The sequence below is a fragment of the Abrus precatorius genome, unplaced genomic scaffold (assembly GCF_003935025.1).
Source record: "Abrus precatorius isolate BTA unplaced genomic scaffold, Abrus_2018 Scaffold2, whole genome shotgun sequence".
Taxonomy (NCBI): Eukaryota; Viridiplantae; Streptophyta; class Magnoliopsida; order Fabales; family Fabaceae; genus Abrus; species Abrus precatorius.
In genome coordinates, this window is record NW_020874362.1 from 8,589,713 (window position 1) to 8,603,746 (window position 14,034).

The 14,034-nt window shown below is 32.7% G+C and overlaps 1 protein-coding gene across 3 annotated transcripts; it reads left to right on the forward strand.

The window, feature by feature from the left end:
- The first annotated feature begins 504 nt into the window (after positions 1-504).
- On the forward strand, positions 505-6,982 carry LOC113858179 (MLO-like protein 10). 3 transcript variants are annotated; one of them, XM_027490688.1, is made up of 15 exons: positions 505-992; positions 1,311-1,368; positions 1,841-2,061; positions 2,648-2,764; positions 3,591-3,651; positions 3,760-3,848; positions 4,186-4,260; positions 4,336-4,424; positions 4,516-4,565; positions 4,667-4,707; positions 4,784-4,957; positions 5,354-5,389; positions 5,497-5,564; positions 5,789-5,849; positions 6,195-6,982. In XM_027490688.1, exons 1-15 carry the CDS (start codon positions 783-785, stop codon positions 6,621-6,623), a joined length of 1,779 nt encoding a protein of 592 aa, XP_027346489.1. In that variant the 5' UTR covers positions 505-782; the 3' UTR covers positions 6,624-6,982. The 3 variants fall into 3 exon arrangements, with proteins under 3 accessions (XP_027346489.1, XP_027346490.1, XP_027346491.1); XM_027490689.1 differs by having other exon boundaries at positions 552-992; positions 3,760-3,797; XM_027490690.1 differs by having other exon boundaries at positions 552-992; positions 6,149-6,283.
- The last annotated feature ends 7,052 nt before the right edge of the window (positions 6,983-14,034 follow it).

A 14,034-nucleotide genomic window follows, 5' to 3' on the forward strand; every position in this document is an offset into this window, starting at 1 on the left:
CAACGACAAGGTCTGCAAGCAACGTGACAGCTCTTAGAGTTTCCATTATGAAACTAAAAAGCTCTGCAAGACCTTCCTTAATTAATTGATGTTAATTGATGCCAGAATGCAAGTTTTTCTTTTCAGACCAAAGAAAAAGATTTTTTTTTTTTTGAAAAATGGTTCAGCAAGTTATATTAGATTTTTTATAAAATGCATATAGTTTGTTAATATATTTTAATAAATAAATATACATTAGCGCCTATATTTATTTTTTTAAGCATATTTAAAGACACATCTTAAAAATTATTAAATATATATTATCAAATGTTTTAACTTAAATATATTTTTAAATAATAATTTTATTTTTAATATTTTTTATTTTTAGTACACGGTAAAATAAAGCCATTTAAAATATGAGACAGATCCCTTTAATTAATTTTTCTCAAACGAAAACAGAGTATAGAAAAATATACAATCTTTGGTGTTTTAAAATAATGAAATTCTGCTCTAACATTTGAAACTGCATTCAAATACAAGCCTACCACTCCTACCAGAAGCCAGAGTCTTTGTTTCTCTTACCTCTCTGAAGAAGGAAGATCCACTCATCAATAAATGCACGCGCTTCTGAACACAATTTCTTCTGTTTTGAAACCAACCCAGATCAGATAGTCATTAAGTTCTTATCTTTGTCTTTTTTTCAAATAAACCCAAACAGTCCTTGTGGTTACAGCCTGTTTCTAAGAACCTAATTTTCAGTTTTTTAACTCAAATTGTGCTTTTGTGAATTGTGGTTTTCTTCAATGTGTGTCTCAAAGTACAAAAAGCTTTGTCTTTGTGTGGTTTCATCATGGTTGTGGCGTGGAGGTGTGGTTGTCGTTGTGGCTTCAAGCGAGAGCAGTGGCAGTTCCAAAGACCTTGATGAGACGCCAACATGGGCCGTTGCTTGTGTCTGCACTGTGTTCATCTTGATATCCATAACTCTCGAGAAGAGTCTTCACAAAGTTGGAACGGTGTGTTAATGTCACCAATTTCAAACGCCTCCTTTTTCTTTGTCTTGTAATTACTGCTGTGTTTCGCTGCTCGTGCGTTTCACAATTAATGTTTGATCCACACACTTGAAGATTTTTCTGTCATGTGATGTGCAATGCCTGTTTTGCTTTTTATTTTATTTTATTTTATTTTATTTTGCTTATTGATAACATTTATATTTTTTCGTTTTTGTTGAAGTTGTGCTAAAATGTTTGAAATCTTAGAAATATTCGAAGGTACGATTAGTGCTTCTTGTGATTTTCTTGTTTAAATCCTTGACCTGGTGAATTTTTTCACAGTGGCTACAAGAAAGGCACAAGAAGGCACTACTTGAAGCACTGGAAAAGGTCAAAGCTGGTAAGAACTTTTCACATAAAAGCTTCAAGTTTGAATGAATTGTTTTTGTATAACTTTTTCCCTTAAAAATGATTCTAAGTTAATATGATTTATGTTTCATTTTTTTAATTTAAGTTTTTGAGTAAAATTTAGTATAAATTTTTTAACGCAATGTTACGCTAACCCAAATATTAGTTTAAAGGTAAAATTAATTTTGATGAAAAACGATCAAATATCGAAATTTTTGTAGAATCACGTTATATTAAAATTAACGAAAATTTGTAACGTTTAAATGCCGGCCCAAACGTGCACTTATCCTTATCTCCCGGAGCCAAAGCCAAAGCCAAAGCAGTTTGACTCTTCTTGACTTAATTTATTTCAGTATCATTATCTCTTTTTCATATTTGTGTGAATAGAATAATAGTAAATAAATAAATGAATAACAATTATTTCTCTTGCATTTTTTTGCTGTTGTTGATTTTGTTTTTTGCAGAGTTGATGATTCTGGGTTTCATTTCACTGCTTTTGACTTTTGGTCAGAGTTACATTGTTAGAATATGTATTCCAACCAAGTTGGCAGACAAACTGTTGCCGTGTCCATATAGAGCAACAGGTACCAAAAATGCATCAAGTGAAGAGGAACATCGTAGGAAACTTCTTTCTTATGAACGCAGATACTTGTCTGATGAAGCTACCTCTTACCAATGCAAGGAGGTAACTATCTTTCTAAGCTAAGGTTTTATATTTTATTAAATGAAACCTTATTCTATGCTCTTTTGTCAAAGTAGGCTTGGTGATTTTCTTTTGTTAAACTTATCAGCAATTGACATTATAATTTTTTGTAACACTGTTTTTTGTTGCACTTTTCTGGTTTATGTTTAAAAAAACATACTATATTTTTGCAGTAATATTAAAGTCATGCTAAATTTGTTGACGTAAGTGTAATTTGTCTCATTCAAAAACACCATGTTTAGGTGTAGATAGGCAAATTGAGAACATTTGCTTGTCTTTTAGGACTCGAGAACAATTAACATATGGTTGCTATAGGAAAATAATATATTTTATGTTAGTTATAAACGTTACACTCACTGTTTTGTTAGGTTTCAAAGAAAAATCCTCTAAAATTTCCACTTATTCTCTTTTGCCGTACTGTCAATAGGATTTATAATTTTGTACTATTTCTGTCAGCAGTCAGCATAACATGAAAGATTTCTTTTGCTCTTTAGTCTTTAATTCCTGAAGTGTTTTGCAATTTTTCCCTTATCAGTAATTGCCTATCTAATTGTTTTTGTGCTTGTAGGGACATGAGCCACTTATATCTGTCAATGGATTGCACCAGCTACACATTCTCATATTCTTCTTAGCCGTCCTTCATGTGATTTACAGTGCTGTCACAATGCTTCTTGGTAGACTAAAGGTCTGTATGTCTCTTTCTTTCTTTCTTTCTTTCTTATTATTATTTTGTTGGTTGAATACTCAAGTTATTTTTCGATATTTGTGCATTTTAAGGATACTGAATTGGTAACCAACCTTTTGACCCCTTCTTCTAACTTTGGAACTTGGAAGTTGGAAGCATGATGTCTGGAAGATTTAATGGTTAAAATATCTTGGAATTACTGCTTTATTATTTTAAGTTTTTCCTAAAACAAAAGGAAAAAGATTGAGTAGATTTAGTTTAAATTTAAGGTATAATGGCTCAATTCTCTGTCCTTATCCTGTTATTATTTTTCCATAGTGAGTGTTAGTGCAAATATAAGAGGGAACTAAAACATCATGGACAAAATTGTAGGTAGGTTGACAACGTGCTGGAGAATACAACACTAGCCTTATTATACCAAGACCAAATAGTTCATCTACTTCACCATGGAAAACTGAAAGAAAACTCAACTGGTCTGTGCTCAATGAAAAATCACAGTATCATAAAATAGGATTTAAATGGTAAAGATATTGCATTAAAATGGCTTGAGTAATTAATCTGAAATGAGAGGGTTTAAGTCTTAAGATTGGCCACCTGATGAAATATGTTCAAGGATAGAGAATGTAGGCTGAACATTTGCTCCCAAACTCTCACTGTGGTTAGGTTTGTGAGTCTTTTACTGTATCTTGGTCTGTGAATAAAATTATCGGGAAGTATCATGCCCTTTTTCTGTTCTCAGTGATAATGAGGATTTGGTAACATAACACGGTGATTGAAAATTTCTTTTGTACCTACTGGGTAAGAATTAGTTGTTGTTATTGTGTAGATTCGGGGATGGAAGGCTTGGGAGGAGGAGACTTCATCTCATGGGTATGAGTTTGCCAATGGTATGATACCCAATGATGTATTTAATTGTTTTTCTTCTGAGTGTAAAAATAATACTGATCATACGAGCAATTTGATGCCTATTTTGGGTATTGATATTAAATGTGTAGATCCTTCAAGATTCCGGCTTACACATGAAACATCGTTTGTGAGAGCTCATGCTTCTTTTTGGACAAGATACTCAATCTTCTTCTATGTTGTAAGACCCATTTTACTAATCTGCTATGTTTTCACTTTTATTTGTTTGAGGTTGAGGACTTATTTTAATCAACAAGTTAAGGAATGAGTGCCCATGGCTTTTGTTGGAACCATGAAACACGTAAAATTTGTTAAAGAAAAAGGATGAGATGCTTTAGTGGCGTCATTTGAAGTGTAGCTCAGAAAAATTGGGTTGTGAAGTAGAATAGCTAATGGATTCACTATAGCAATTTTTTTAACATTATTGTTAATAGAATGCCTGCTGTTTTATAACTTGAATTCATCATGATCTTTTGAAATTGATGATGTACCATCTCTTCCAACGTTGCTAATTTCAGGGCTGCTTCTTTAGACAATTTTATAGGTCTGTGGGCAAGGCTGACTACCTGGCTTTGCGCAATGGATTTATCACTGTGAGTCCTATGCTGAAAGACATTTTCGCATAATGCTGAAATTGCCTTCCCTTTTTGACAGCGCATTATGTGTAGGTCCACTTGGCTCCTGGAAGTAAATTTAACTTCCAAAAGTATATCAAAAGATCGTTGGAGGATGATTTCAAGGTTGTTGTGGGAGTTAGGTAAAACTCTTTTACACAGTGCATTTGTAGCATTATAGCTTGTTTGACATACATGCACAATTGCTCACTATGATGTATTTGTTGTTGACAGTCCCGTCCTCTGGGCATCATTTGTTGTTTTCCTGCTCCTAAATGTTAATGGTGAGCAACTTTTTCTTAATGAGGTCCTACGAAATTCACAATTCTTCAGTTGAATATTCAGTTAAGGAATGACGTTTGTTTAATCCTATATAAATTTCCAGGATGGCATGCTATGTTTTGGGCATCCTTAATTCCTGTTGTTGTAAGTATTGTGTTTCCGACATAAAATTTGCAGAATGGTTGAGACCTACAAGTATAAACCTTTTAATTGGTTGCAGATAATTTTGGCTGTTGGAACAAAACTTCAAGCTACATTGGCAAAGATGGCTATTGAACTTACAGAAAGACATGCAGTTGTCCAAGGGATTCCTCTTGTTCAAGGCTCAGACAGATATTTTTGGTTTGATCGGCCTCAGTTAGTACTTCATCTCATCCATTTTGCTTTGTTCCAGGTATTCAATTGATTTCCTTTTAGCAGAATCTTGAACAAATGTTTAGTAGATGGAACATACAAACCATACATGATTGTTACATTTAGAGTTGGAAAGGCATCTTAACCTGGAAGCAAATGAACACTAATGTTGCATCCAGGATGCATAACATATTGATTACCTTAAAATTCTTGTGTGTTATATAGGAAGTTTGTATTTTTAAATACTGCTTAAAAGCACATAGATATTTTTTTGCCGACTGTAGTTCACCAATTTTTAGTTCATTTACATTATTTTGATGGATTTGCTATTGAACAAATAATGTAAAATTTCCTAGTTTAACCTTTGCACTAGGGAGAAATATATTTTTGAAGTTTGGAATATTTTTGTATTTGACTGATTTTTTCTTACCTGCAGAATGCATTCCAAATTACATATTTCTTGTGGATATGGGTACGGATCCCCCTTTACACCTTTATCTTAAATAATATCTTTTTGTAATCTACTTAGATTTTGATAAATGGGTGAATAATAAAATGTGACAATTTCTTGATTTGCAGTATTCTTTTGGGCTGAAAAACTGTTTCCATGCTGACTACAAGCTTGCAATAGTGAAAGTAGCTTTAGGGTAAGTGTTAGATTTAAAATTATCTTTTGCACTAATATGGTTTGCTTGAATATGCATTTCATACTTCAAATTAACTGCTGTTTTTATATGAACTCACTCTATCTTGACGCTATCTTCGTTTGAAAACAATAGAATAGGGAGCAGATATATAGATCCTCAAGAAATTAGTATGATTGCATAACAATACCATAAACTAATCTGATGAATTCTGATGTGGTTTGAAGGGTTGGGGTGTTATGCCTCTGCAGCTACATCACCCTTCCATTATATGCTCTTGTTACTCAGGTACGACTTGCTTTTTGTTTACTGATTTTCTATTATTTGATCAGAGGCATTCTTTTGCTTTGAACGAAGTTTTTTCAGCAGGCATGAACTTAACTGAGATCAATATACAAAAGTGTTGTTTATGAGCTAAATGACTAAATTCCAATAATTAATTCCTGATGCCATTGAAACATTTTTCATAAATCCCCCTTATTTTTTATGAGCTATTTTAGTCAGACCATTCGTATGATATCATACAAAATTTGATTTTCCCGATGCTTTCCTTATTTATCTTTATTTATACTTGCATGTTTCTAAAGATGTCAAGGAGGACTAATTGACTATGATCACGGTAAACTCTTGCAGATGGGCTCAAGAATGAAAAAATCTATATTCGATGAACAAACGTCAAAGGCGTTAAAGAAATGGCACATGGCTGTGAAAAAGAAGCAGGGAGTGAAACTTGGGAAGTCGAGTGTGCGAACCATGGATGGAAGCACCACTGATTCAACAATACACTCTTCAGGCCCCACACTACACCGGTTCAAAACTACTGGTCACTCAACTCGCACCATGTCAACCTATGGAGACCAAGATGATTACCAAACTGATATTGAGTTGTCTCCTACATCACCAACATCAAACTTGTTAGTAAGAGTGGATCCCGGTGGGCAAGAAGTTAAAGAAAATGAACACAACAACATTGCAGGAGGAGAAACCGACAACCATGAATCAACAACAATAGGTGGCTTCGCATTTGTCAAGCCGGATCCCCTGGAAAGAAGCTTGAAATAGCATCACAAGTTACTCCATTCAACCATTTTTGTTCTTTTACATATATCTTTGACCTTGTTTAGATCTCTCTAGATATTGTTACACTCGATATGGTCCGTTTTGTACATTCTTGTTCTTAAACCACTTCCCGGCATTGGAAACGTTTTTGCTCTAAATCATGCTCATAGTCTTGTTGGCTTTGATTAACATGCTTGAGTGCTTGAGCAAAAGATCATTAGGAGCAAGTAGAGGACAGAATTGTGGGTTATACTATGTAATATATATACTAGGATATCCATAAATCCCAATTATACAAGCCTTCTGGTTAAGTACATCAAATATAGTAATATACAATCAGTTTCACCGTTTTTTATAGGTTCATACATCAATATTCGTGCACATTTATTGTGCTTCCTGTTTATAATTTTGCTATGGCCATATTAACATGTAGCCTTAGACATGGGAATTTAGGATGAGATGGTCAAGGTAAGAGCCGTCAATTCAGTTTGACTGAGTTTATTTGGGTCATTTGATGTGAGTTAATGTATTTGACTTAAATTAAGTTGGGTCAATTTAGTTGAGTCGTTTGTTTTTCTGGTTTATTAAGCAAAGTGGATTAACTCTCCCTGCATTCTCGCCTGTTCCCAAATTTGGAGAAAGGAAGGGATTGTGTTCAGCTTTTGATGGATAACATAAACTTTGTCAAAAGAAATACATGTAATTAAGTTATGTAAGTTGATTGAATAATTTATTCTTTATATATATATATATATATAAAGGTCAAATGACATATTTTAATAATACATAAAATATCTACAAAAGATGCAGCTCAATATATTTAATGACAATTGGATACCAAGCTCTAGTAGAATGTATTTGGTGGTTTACCTTATTAATGAAATGGTATGTAATTGAGTAGTATAATAATTTGAGTCCATATTAGTTAAAAATAGAATCAAATAATTTGCTATGAAACTTGAAAAAACATTTTATGAGTTAGCTTTTAAGAGTGAATTATACTTAATTTTTTAATATAGTATTAAAATCTATTTAGTTTGAATCTTCGGTTATAATATATGTCTAATCTTGCAAATTTTAAATATCATATGTGAGAATACTATTTATAAAGCTTGAATAAACTTACTCTTTTTTAAGTTAACTTTAACTCATGTACGACTGCTTCCACTCTTATCTCTCTATACACCAATTTTGGAATGGTAAGAGAGCTTATGCCGTAAACTGGTTTGAATGATGTTGTTCGTGTAGATGCATGATATGTGGTATTATACTAGAATTCAGCTTAAGGAACCCAAAAAGACAAGGTTTTGGGATGATCTGAAGCTAAACAACGAAAATATGTTTCTAAATGTTTGTTGACAACCTCAATTTGACCATTAGTTTAAGGATGATACGCAGTGTTCATCAGCAAATTGGTGCCTTGCAATTCGAATAATTCACTCCAGAAGTTACTCACAAATAAAGGATCTCTATCGCTTAATATGGAGGATGACAACCCATGCAACTAAACGATCTCCTTGACAAAAACCTCTACCACCTTCTTAGCTGTATATGGATGCTTTAAGGGAATGAAGCATCCATATTTCGATAGTCTATCAACCACTACTAATATTGCATCAAACCCTCCATATTGAGATAAACTCACTATGAAATCCAATTAAATATCCTATCTAATTTGAGATGAGATAGGCAAAGGTTAAAGTAATCCTCCCGAAGAAGCTGCTTCATATTTTTGGTGCTGGCACGTGTCACATGACAAAACAAACTCTTGAATTCTCTTCTTTATACCAACCTAATAAACATTTCTTGCTATCCTTTTATATGTTTGCCAAAAACCTGAATGACCCCTAGTGGTGGACGGATGGAATTCATTTAGCATATTAGGAATTAGAGAACAAGAAGCAAAAATGACTAGGCATCCTTTGTAATACAACACTCATTCTCATAAGAATACTTGCCTCTAGAACTAGGTTCAATTTGGACATCTCAAATAACTTGTTGCAAAAACTGATCTTGTAACACTTTCTACTTCTATATCGATTGTTGTTTTCACCGAGAAAAAGAAAGTATGCTAACTAATTGAACTTCACATTCTTTCTGAGATAAGGCATTCGCCGGCCCGGCCTATATACCACTTCAAATTGATAACCAAGCAATTTTGCCACCCAACATTGGTAATTGACAGAGACTATTTGTTGTTGTAACAAGTGCTTTAAATCCTTTGATCTGTATAAACCACAAACTGTCGGCCTAGCAAATAATGCCACCAATATTGAATGGCCAAAACTATGGCCATCAACTCTTTATCATAGACAGATTTAGCCCATTGAGCTTCTGACAAAGCCTTGCTAAAATATGTAATGGGCTGACCCTTCTGCATAAGAATAGCTCCAATTCCTTTCCCAAAGGCGTCACATTCCACCTCAAATTTCTCATTAAAATTTGGCAAAGTTAGCACAAGTGCATTGACTAAAGTCTTTTTAAGAATGTTAAAGGCATCTTCAGCATTTCTAGTGTATAAATGTTTGAAGATCGATAATATTACAAAGGTTGGGTTCATAAGCTTATGAAGTATATGAGAATAGAAACTCATGGACGCTCAACTTGTAGGGGTAAACTAGGCAAGTGTAACGACTGCTTTTTTGGAGGAATGAGTTTACCTTCATCTCTCAACATGTCTTTTACTTGTAAGAGGTTGATTGATGGCTTAAGATGTAAGTTACGCCCAAGGGCAACTGCTACCTCCTCTTTAATGTGTAGAATGTCCCTACTAGAGTAAAGCGTGTCTAAAAGTCCTTTAAGTTAAATATTGCTCGTGAATTCCCATTTGCTAGAACACTCTTTTAATTTTCTTCAGTGTCATTTCTTCACTTAGGCATATTGAGGAACACTCATCTAAATATGCTTCCTTATGCTTTACAACATTCATAAGTTAGGAAGTCTCATATTTTTCTTTGTTTCGCGCTCTAGTCTGTAAGCTTAGGAAAAGCATTTGTTGGAAGGTCATTTTGGAAAAAGTCTCCTATGGAGTTCCTCCACACTTCTCTTTTTCTCTTTGGGGAGGACCATGGAACTTCCAAAGTACCAAAACGATAATGAGAGAAAAATGATCCCCTATTTTTTATCCTTTGTTCCTTACATGGTTTCTTGTCCCTTAGTCCTCAAGTAGTACAACAATCAATGGTGACTCATATCTTTATCGTTTCCTATCTAATACCTTTAACCATTTTTAGATATTGCTACTTTTTATAGCTTGACTTCTTTCTTCTCACTTTTGAATACCATGACTGTAGAATTAGGGAGGTAAAGTGACCTGTCTCTATTCTCGAATGATTGTTCCTACATGTCTTGTCTACATATGAATTGCTTTTTGAAATTGGTAGTCCAAATAAGTTTAACATCTCATTCTTTGCTCAATAGTTTAAAAATTTGCTCTATCATAATAGTTCCTTTAGTTTCTGACATATCATTCTTGCAACATCGATTTCCTAAGTGCTTGTGGTTCGCTCCATGGTAGCCTCTTTCCTGCACTAAGAATTCTTTGAGGACACTATCCTTGCCACGTGATCCCTCATTTTCTACTCATGTCTCTTTTCAAATCCCTTGAGCATATTGTTAATGAGCTTTATTCCTCTTAATTCTCATTTTTATCCTTAGTATTTTAGTCTATTTTCAATAGTAACTATAGCAAATTAAAGAGGACCCGACCACAAATTGAATCTATGAAAAAATCTTTTAAAAAAAAATATTACCTAAAATACTAGAAGCACGTTTGATTTCTATGTTAAAAACAATTTTCTATTGTTAAAAATAAAATGTAATACAAATTATTCTTTTTTCTAATAAGAGAAACAGTGCAAGGTGACACTTTGAATTTATCATGAGACTCTGATTTTTTTTCTTAATTATATGTGCATGACAAACTTTTTTGAACTTATTGTGTTGATCTAATTCCAAAACGGTGGTTTCACTTGAAAACTTGGTGGAATTGAAAAGTAAAGCCGTTTAAAAATAAAATTTAATTTTGAACATCGATTTTTTTATAGTTTTATCAAGATATTTTTACATATATTGTCATATTTGAAACTAACTTCTGAGACCCTTTTAGTGTTAGGAAGTCCTCTTCATATTTTATTTCTTAAATTTAATTTTAAGCTTGTTTTACCGATTACATTGGAAGCTCTCCAAACAATTAGTTACTCAGGATTTCAACTTAGCCTTTCTTTTGAGAGTAAAATTTGCTTACCCACCTCATATAATCTTGTTGCTAAATGGACATGCAGCATCTGTTGAGAGGTTTCAGTAAAAAGAAAAAAAGAAAAGAAAGGCGAATTATTAAAAAATGGCCCATTTTGCTTGGGACTGGCCCTAATCCTTTTGTCACTTCTATTTGTCACTTTGCTAGCATGGCCTTATTAATTATAAGACAACCCATACCCTAACCCTCGTTGGTCATTTTGTTTCCTTTGTCGGCCGCGACAAGGATACTTGTGTTAGCTTATGCATGTTTCATATTTTGTTCTTCTAAAAGTAACGACCCTTTACAACTAATTACTTTGCAATGACTTAAGAGTAACACAAACAAACAATTGACTAAGGGAAAGGAAAAACAAATGCACATACTGAACTACAAGGATGGTGTAATTAAAATGATAATGTTTGTCTCATGTCTCTTATTTTCTGCGTTACCTTCATACCCCACTTTTAAAGTGAAAAGGGAAGACAGATAAACTCAATAATAAACCTTATCTCTCAGTTTTATACCATAAAATGAAAGCTGTAGAAATAGTGTAAAATGTAGAATGAAAAAATAATTGTTTAATATGAAAGAGTTTTTCTCAAATAATTATTTAATTTGTACCATAATTCCATTCTACTTAGAAATGTCCATTATGTAATAAACTTAGAATTTTGTTTTAAAAAATTTAAAAAACGTTAACTAGTCTCTTAAAACACTTGTTAAACAATAAAAAAATAAGAATATTTTGTTGAAAGACACCAAAATACACACTCCATTTTTTTAATGCATTTCAACTGATTTTTAATAAAAATTTATTATTTTTTAATTCTCAAATCAGTCTCTCATTAAAGGTTTACATTTAAAGTTTATTTAAATGAAATTAAGTATCATCTTAACCTTAACCCGCGTTAATTAAAAATAAATACAATACAGAGACTTGTATTGAAAGAGTTATCTTGGGAAATAAATAGCAAAACTTGGTTTGTTTTTCACTCTTCCCACTGCCACATAAATAAAGAAAGGAGGGTAAGGGTTGGGTTTTTATCTCTCTGAATCATTGATTTGGAGATTGGAAAATTAAAATTGTTGAGAACTGAAAGGGAATTTGGGCCCTACTTTGCCAGACATAAGCACATGTTGTATGAGGCTTATTGGATCCCACATGAAAGTGGGAAAAAGCCTATAAAGCTTTCAAGCATGTTAAATGAGAATCAGTGGATCACCCATCAAAGTGGGAAAGCCTATGTAGCTTTTATAAGAGGTACTCTATAACCAAAGGTTTTCACTGAAATTTGTTTCTTCTTTGTCTCCTCCATTTTTTACTGGTTTAGGGCTATACCCTTTAATAAGTTCCCAAGGAATTTATCAAGTTCAGCCAAAGACTAATACATACATTTACTTTAATTAAAAAATAAAAAAAAGAACAACTCTTTAGCTGCATTGATCCTCTCTTCTCCCATTTCTGATTCGGCACAGCACATAGTTTCTTTATTCTATAGAGCATTAATATGAGATGACCATATTTTAATTTATATTAAAATGTCTCGTAAATTTAATTTATTTTGAATCAAGGTTGGATGTAATTAACCTTAAATTTTCATACTTGAAAATATCTAAATCAATTGTTTATAGTTGTAGAGAACCCTTTGAGGTTAATTTCGCTGGTCGTGCAAGCGCAGGAAACTCGACACAGATCTAACAAAATTTATATATTTTAAATAAATTAAAGAGATGTTTCTAAATCCAGTGAACATTTGGTGTGTGTGTGTGTATATATATATATTTATATCATATTGTAATATTATACCCACTTTTATTTATAATATTTCTTCTGTTAATGTTGTTTTGGCTAATTTCATTTTAAAATTCATTTTGCTTCACTTATTTAAGCATGGAGCTCTTAAAACTAAATTTTAAAATATTATTTGTACATTAAATTAATTAATTAAAAATCAATCATGTCAATATTCAAAAGAAAGGAATTCACATATCGCTGCAAGACTCGCTTTCAATTAACTCCAACCATCATCAGAAAACTTTTTCCTTTCACAAAAACAGAAAATAGAAACCATTGAATGGAAGATCCAATTTAGCTGGTAGATGAGCAAAATTAGTCTTAAGATGTGACATTTTGTGGCTAAAACAAGATACTGGTTCGTGCATTAGCTTTATTTAAAGCACAATACTGTGTCGAATATATATATGTGTATAATATTTTGTGAAACTCAGTGATTAATTATTTTCAACATCAAATATGTTTCCAATAATTTATATTCTTAAATTTGACCACTTGTTTTACATTGTATAAGAGTAGTAACTTGAATTAAACTAGAACAATCCCTATATAATTTTCTTTTAATGAAAAATCGCTAAAATCTCAATAAATGGGCGACAAGATCAATCTCAACCAACGCATAAATACGAGAACGATGGTTTTTTTGTACCCACGACATCCAAGGTAATACGAGTACAAATAATGCGAAGCGAACATTGACAGAGGAACTCAATAGCTTTTGTTTTCATCGAAAGAAACAGAGCGAAGAGGAGGGGCCCTTGCTATTCTTGGTTATATTTAAATCATCAACAAAGTAGGTTAGAACGCCTCTGAAAAGTTGATAGCATAATCAGGGCTGGTAAGATACTCCCGCAAAGACGAAACTTTAGACTTATAGTGGCACAGTTGGCATATAGTTAAACGTTCTTGCCTCTATTCCTTTTCAGTCAGAAATTTAAAGTGCCTCTGTTAGATTCACATTCAAGTGATGTGTCTGATCAAATACATATTCTTGACTTTGAATGATGAACTAACTTCTAGTTTAATACTCATATTCTCAATTTAATTATTGCATTCAAGTCCTTAAAGAGAGTTTAATGCACTTCTGAGTTCTTAGGCATATATGCTTTTATGATATGCTATCTTTCTTCCCTCCTTCATCTTTTGGTCCATATCGTTTTTTAAATGAGAAACAAAATATTAGTCATTCCATGTTCCTCCATCAAACCTATGCTTTATAGTGCTCTGTTATATAACAGCCACTAAAATGTTCTTTGACAACTAGTTACTTTCTTTTCTCTTTTGTAGACTGTACGTAATTGTACACTAATTGAAAATAAAACAAATTTACATTGACAAACGGAAGCAATACAACCCAATACTAAACAAACAATGAAATG

Coding starts and splice junctions, on each gene's coding strand:
- LOC113858179 (XM_027490688.1), top strand. CDS start 783: ATGTGTGTCTCAAAGTACAAAAAGCTTTGTCTTTGTGTGGTTTCATCA. Junction 3,849..4,185: donor ACTCAATCTTCTTCTATGTT/GTAAGACCCATT, acceptor TGCTAATTTCAG/GGCTGCTTCTTTAGACAATT. Junction 5,850..6,194: donor TATATGCTCTTGTTACTCAG/GTACGACTTGCT, acceptor AAACTCTTGCAG/ATGGGCTCAAGAATGAAAAA.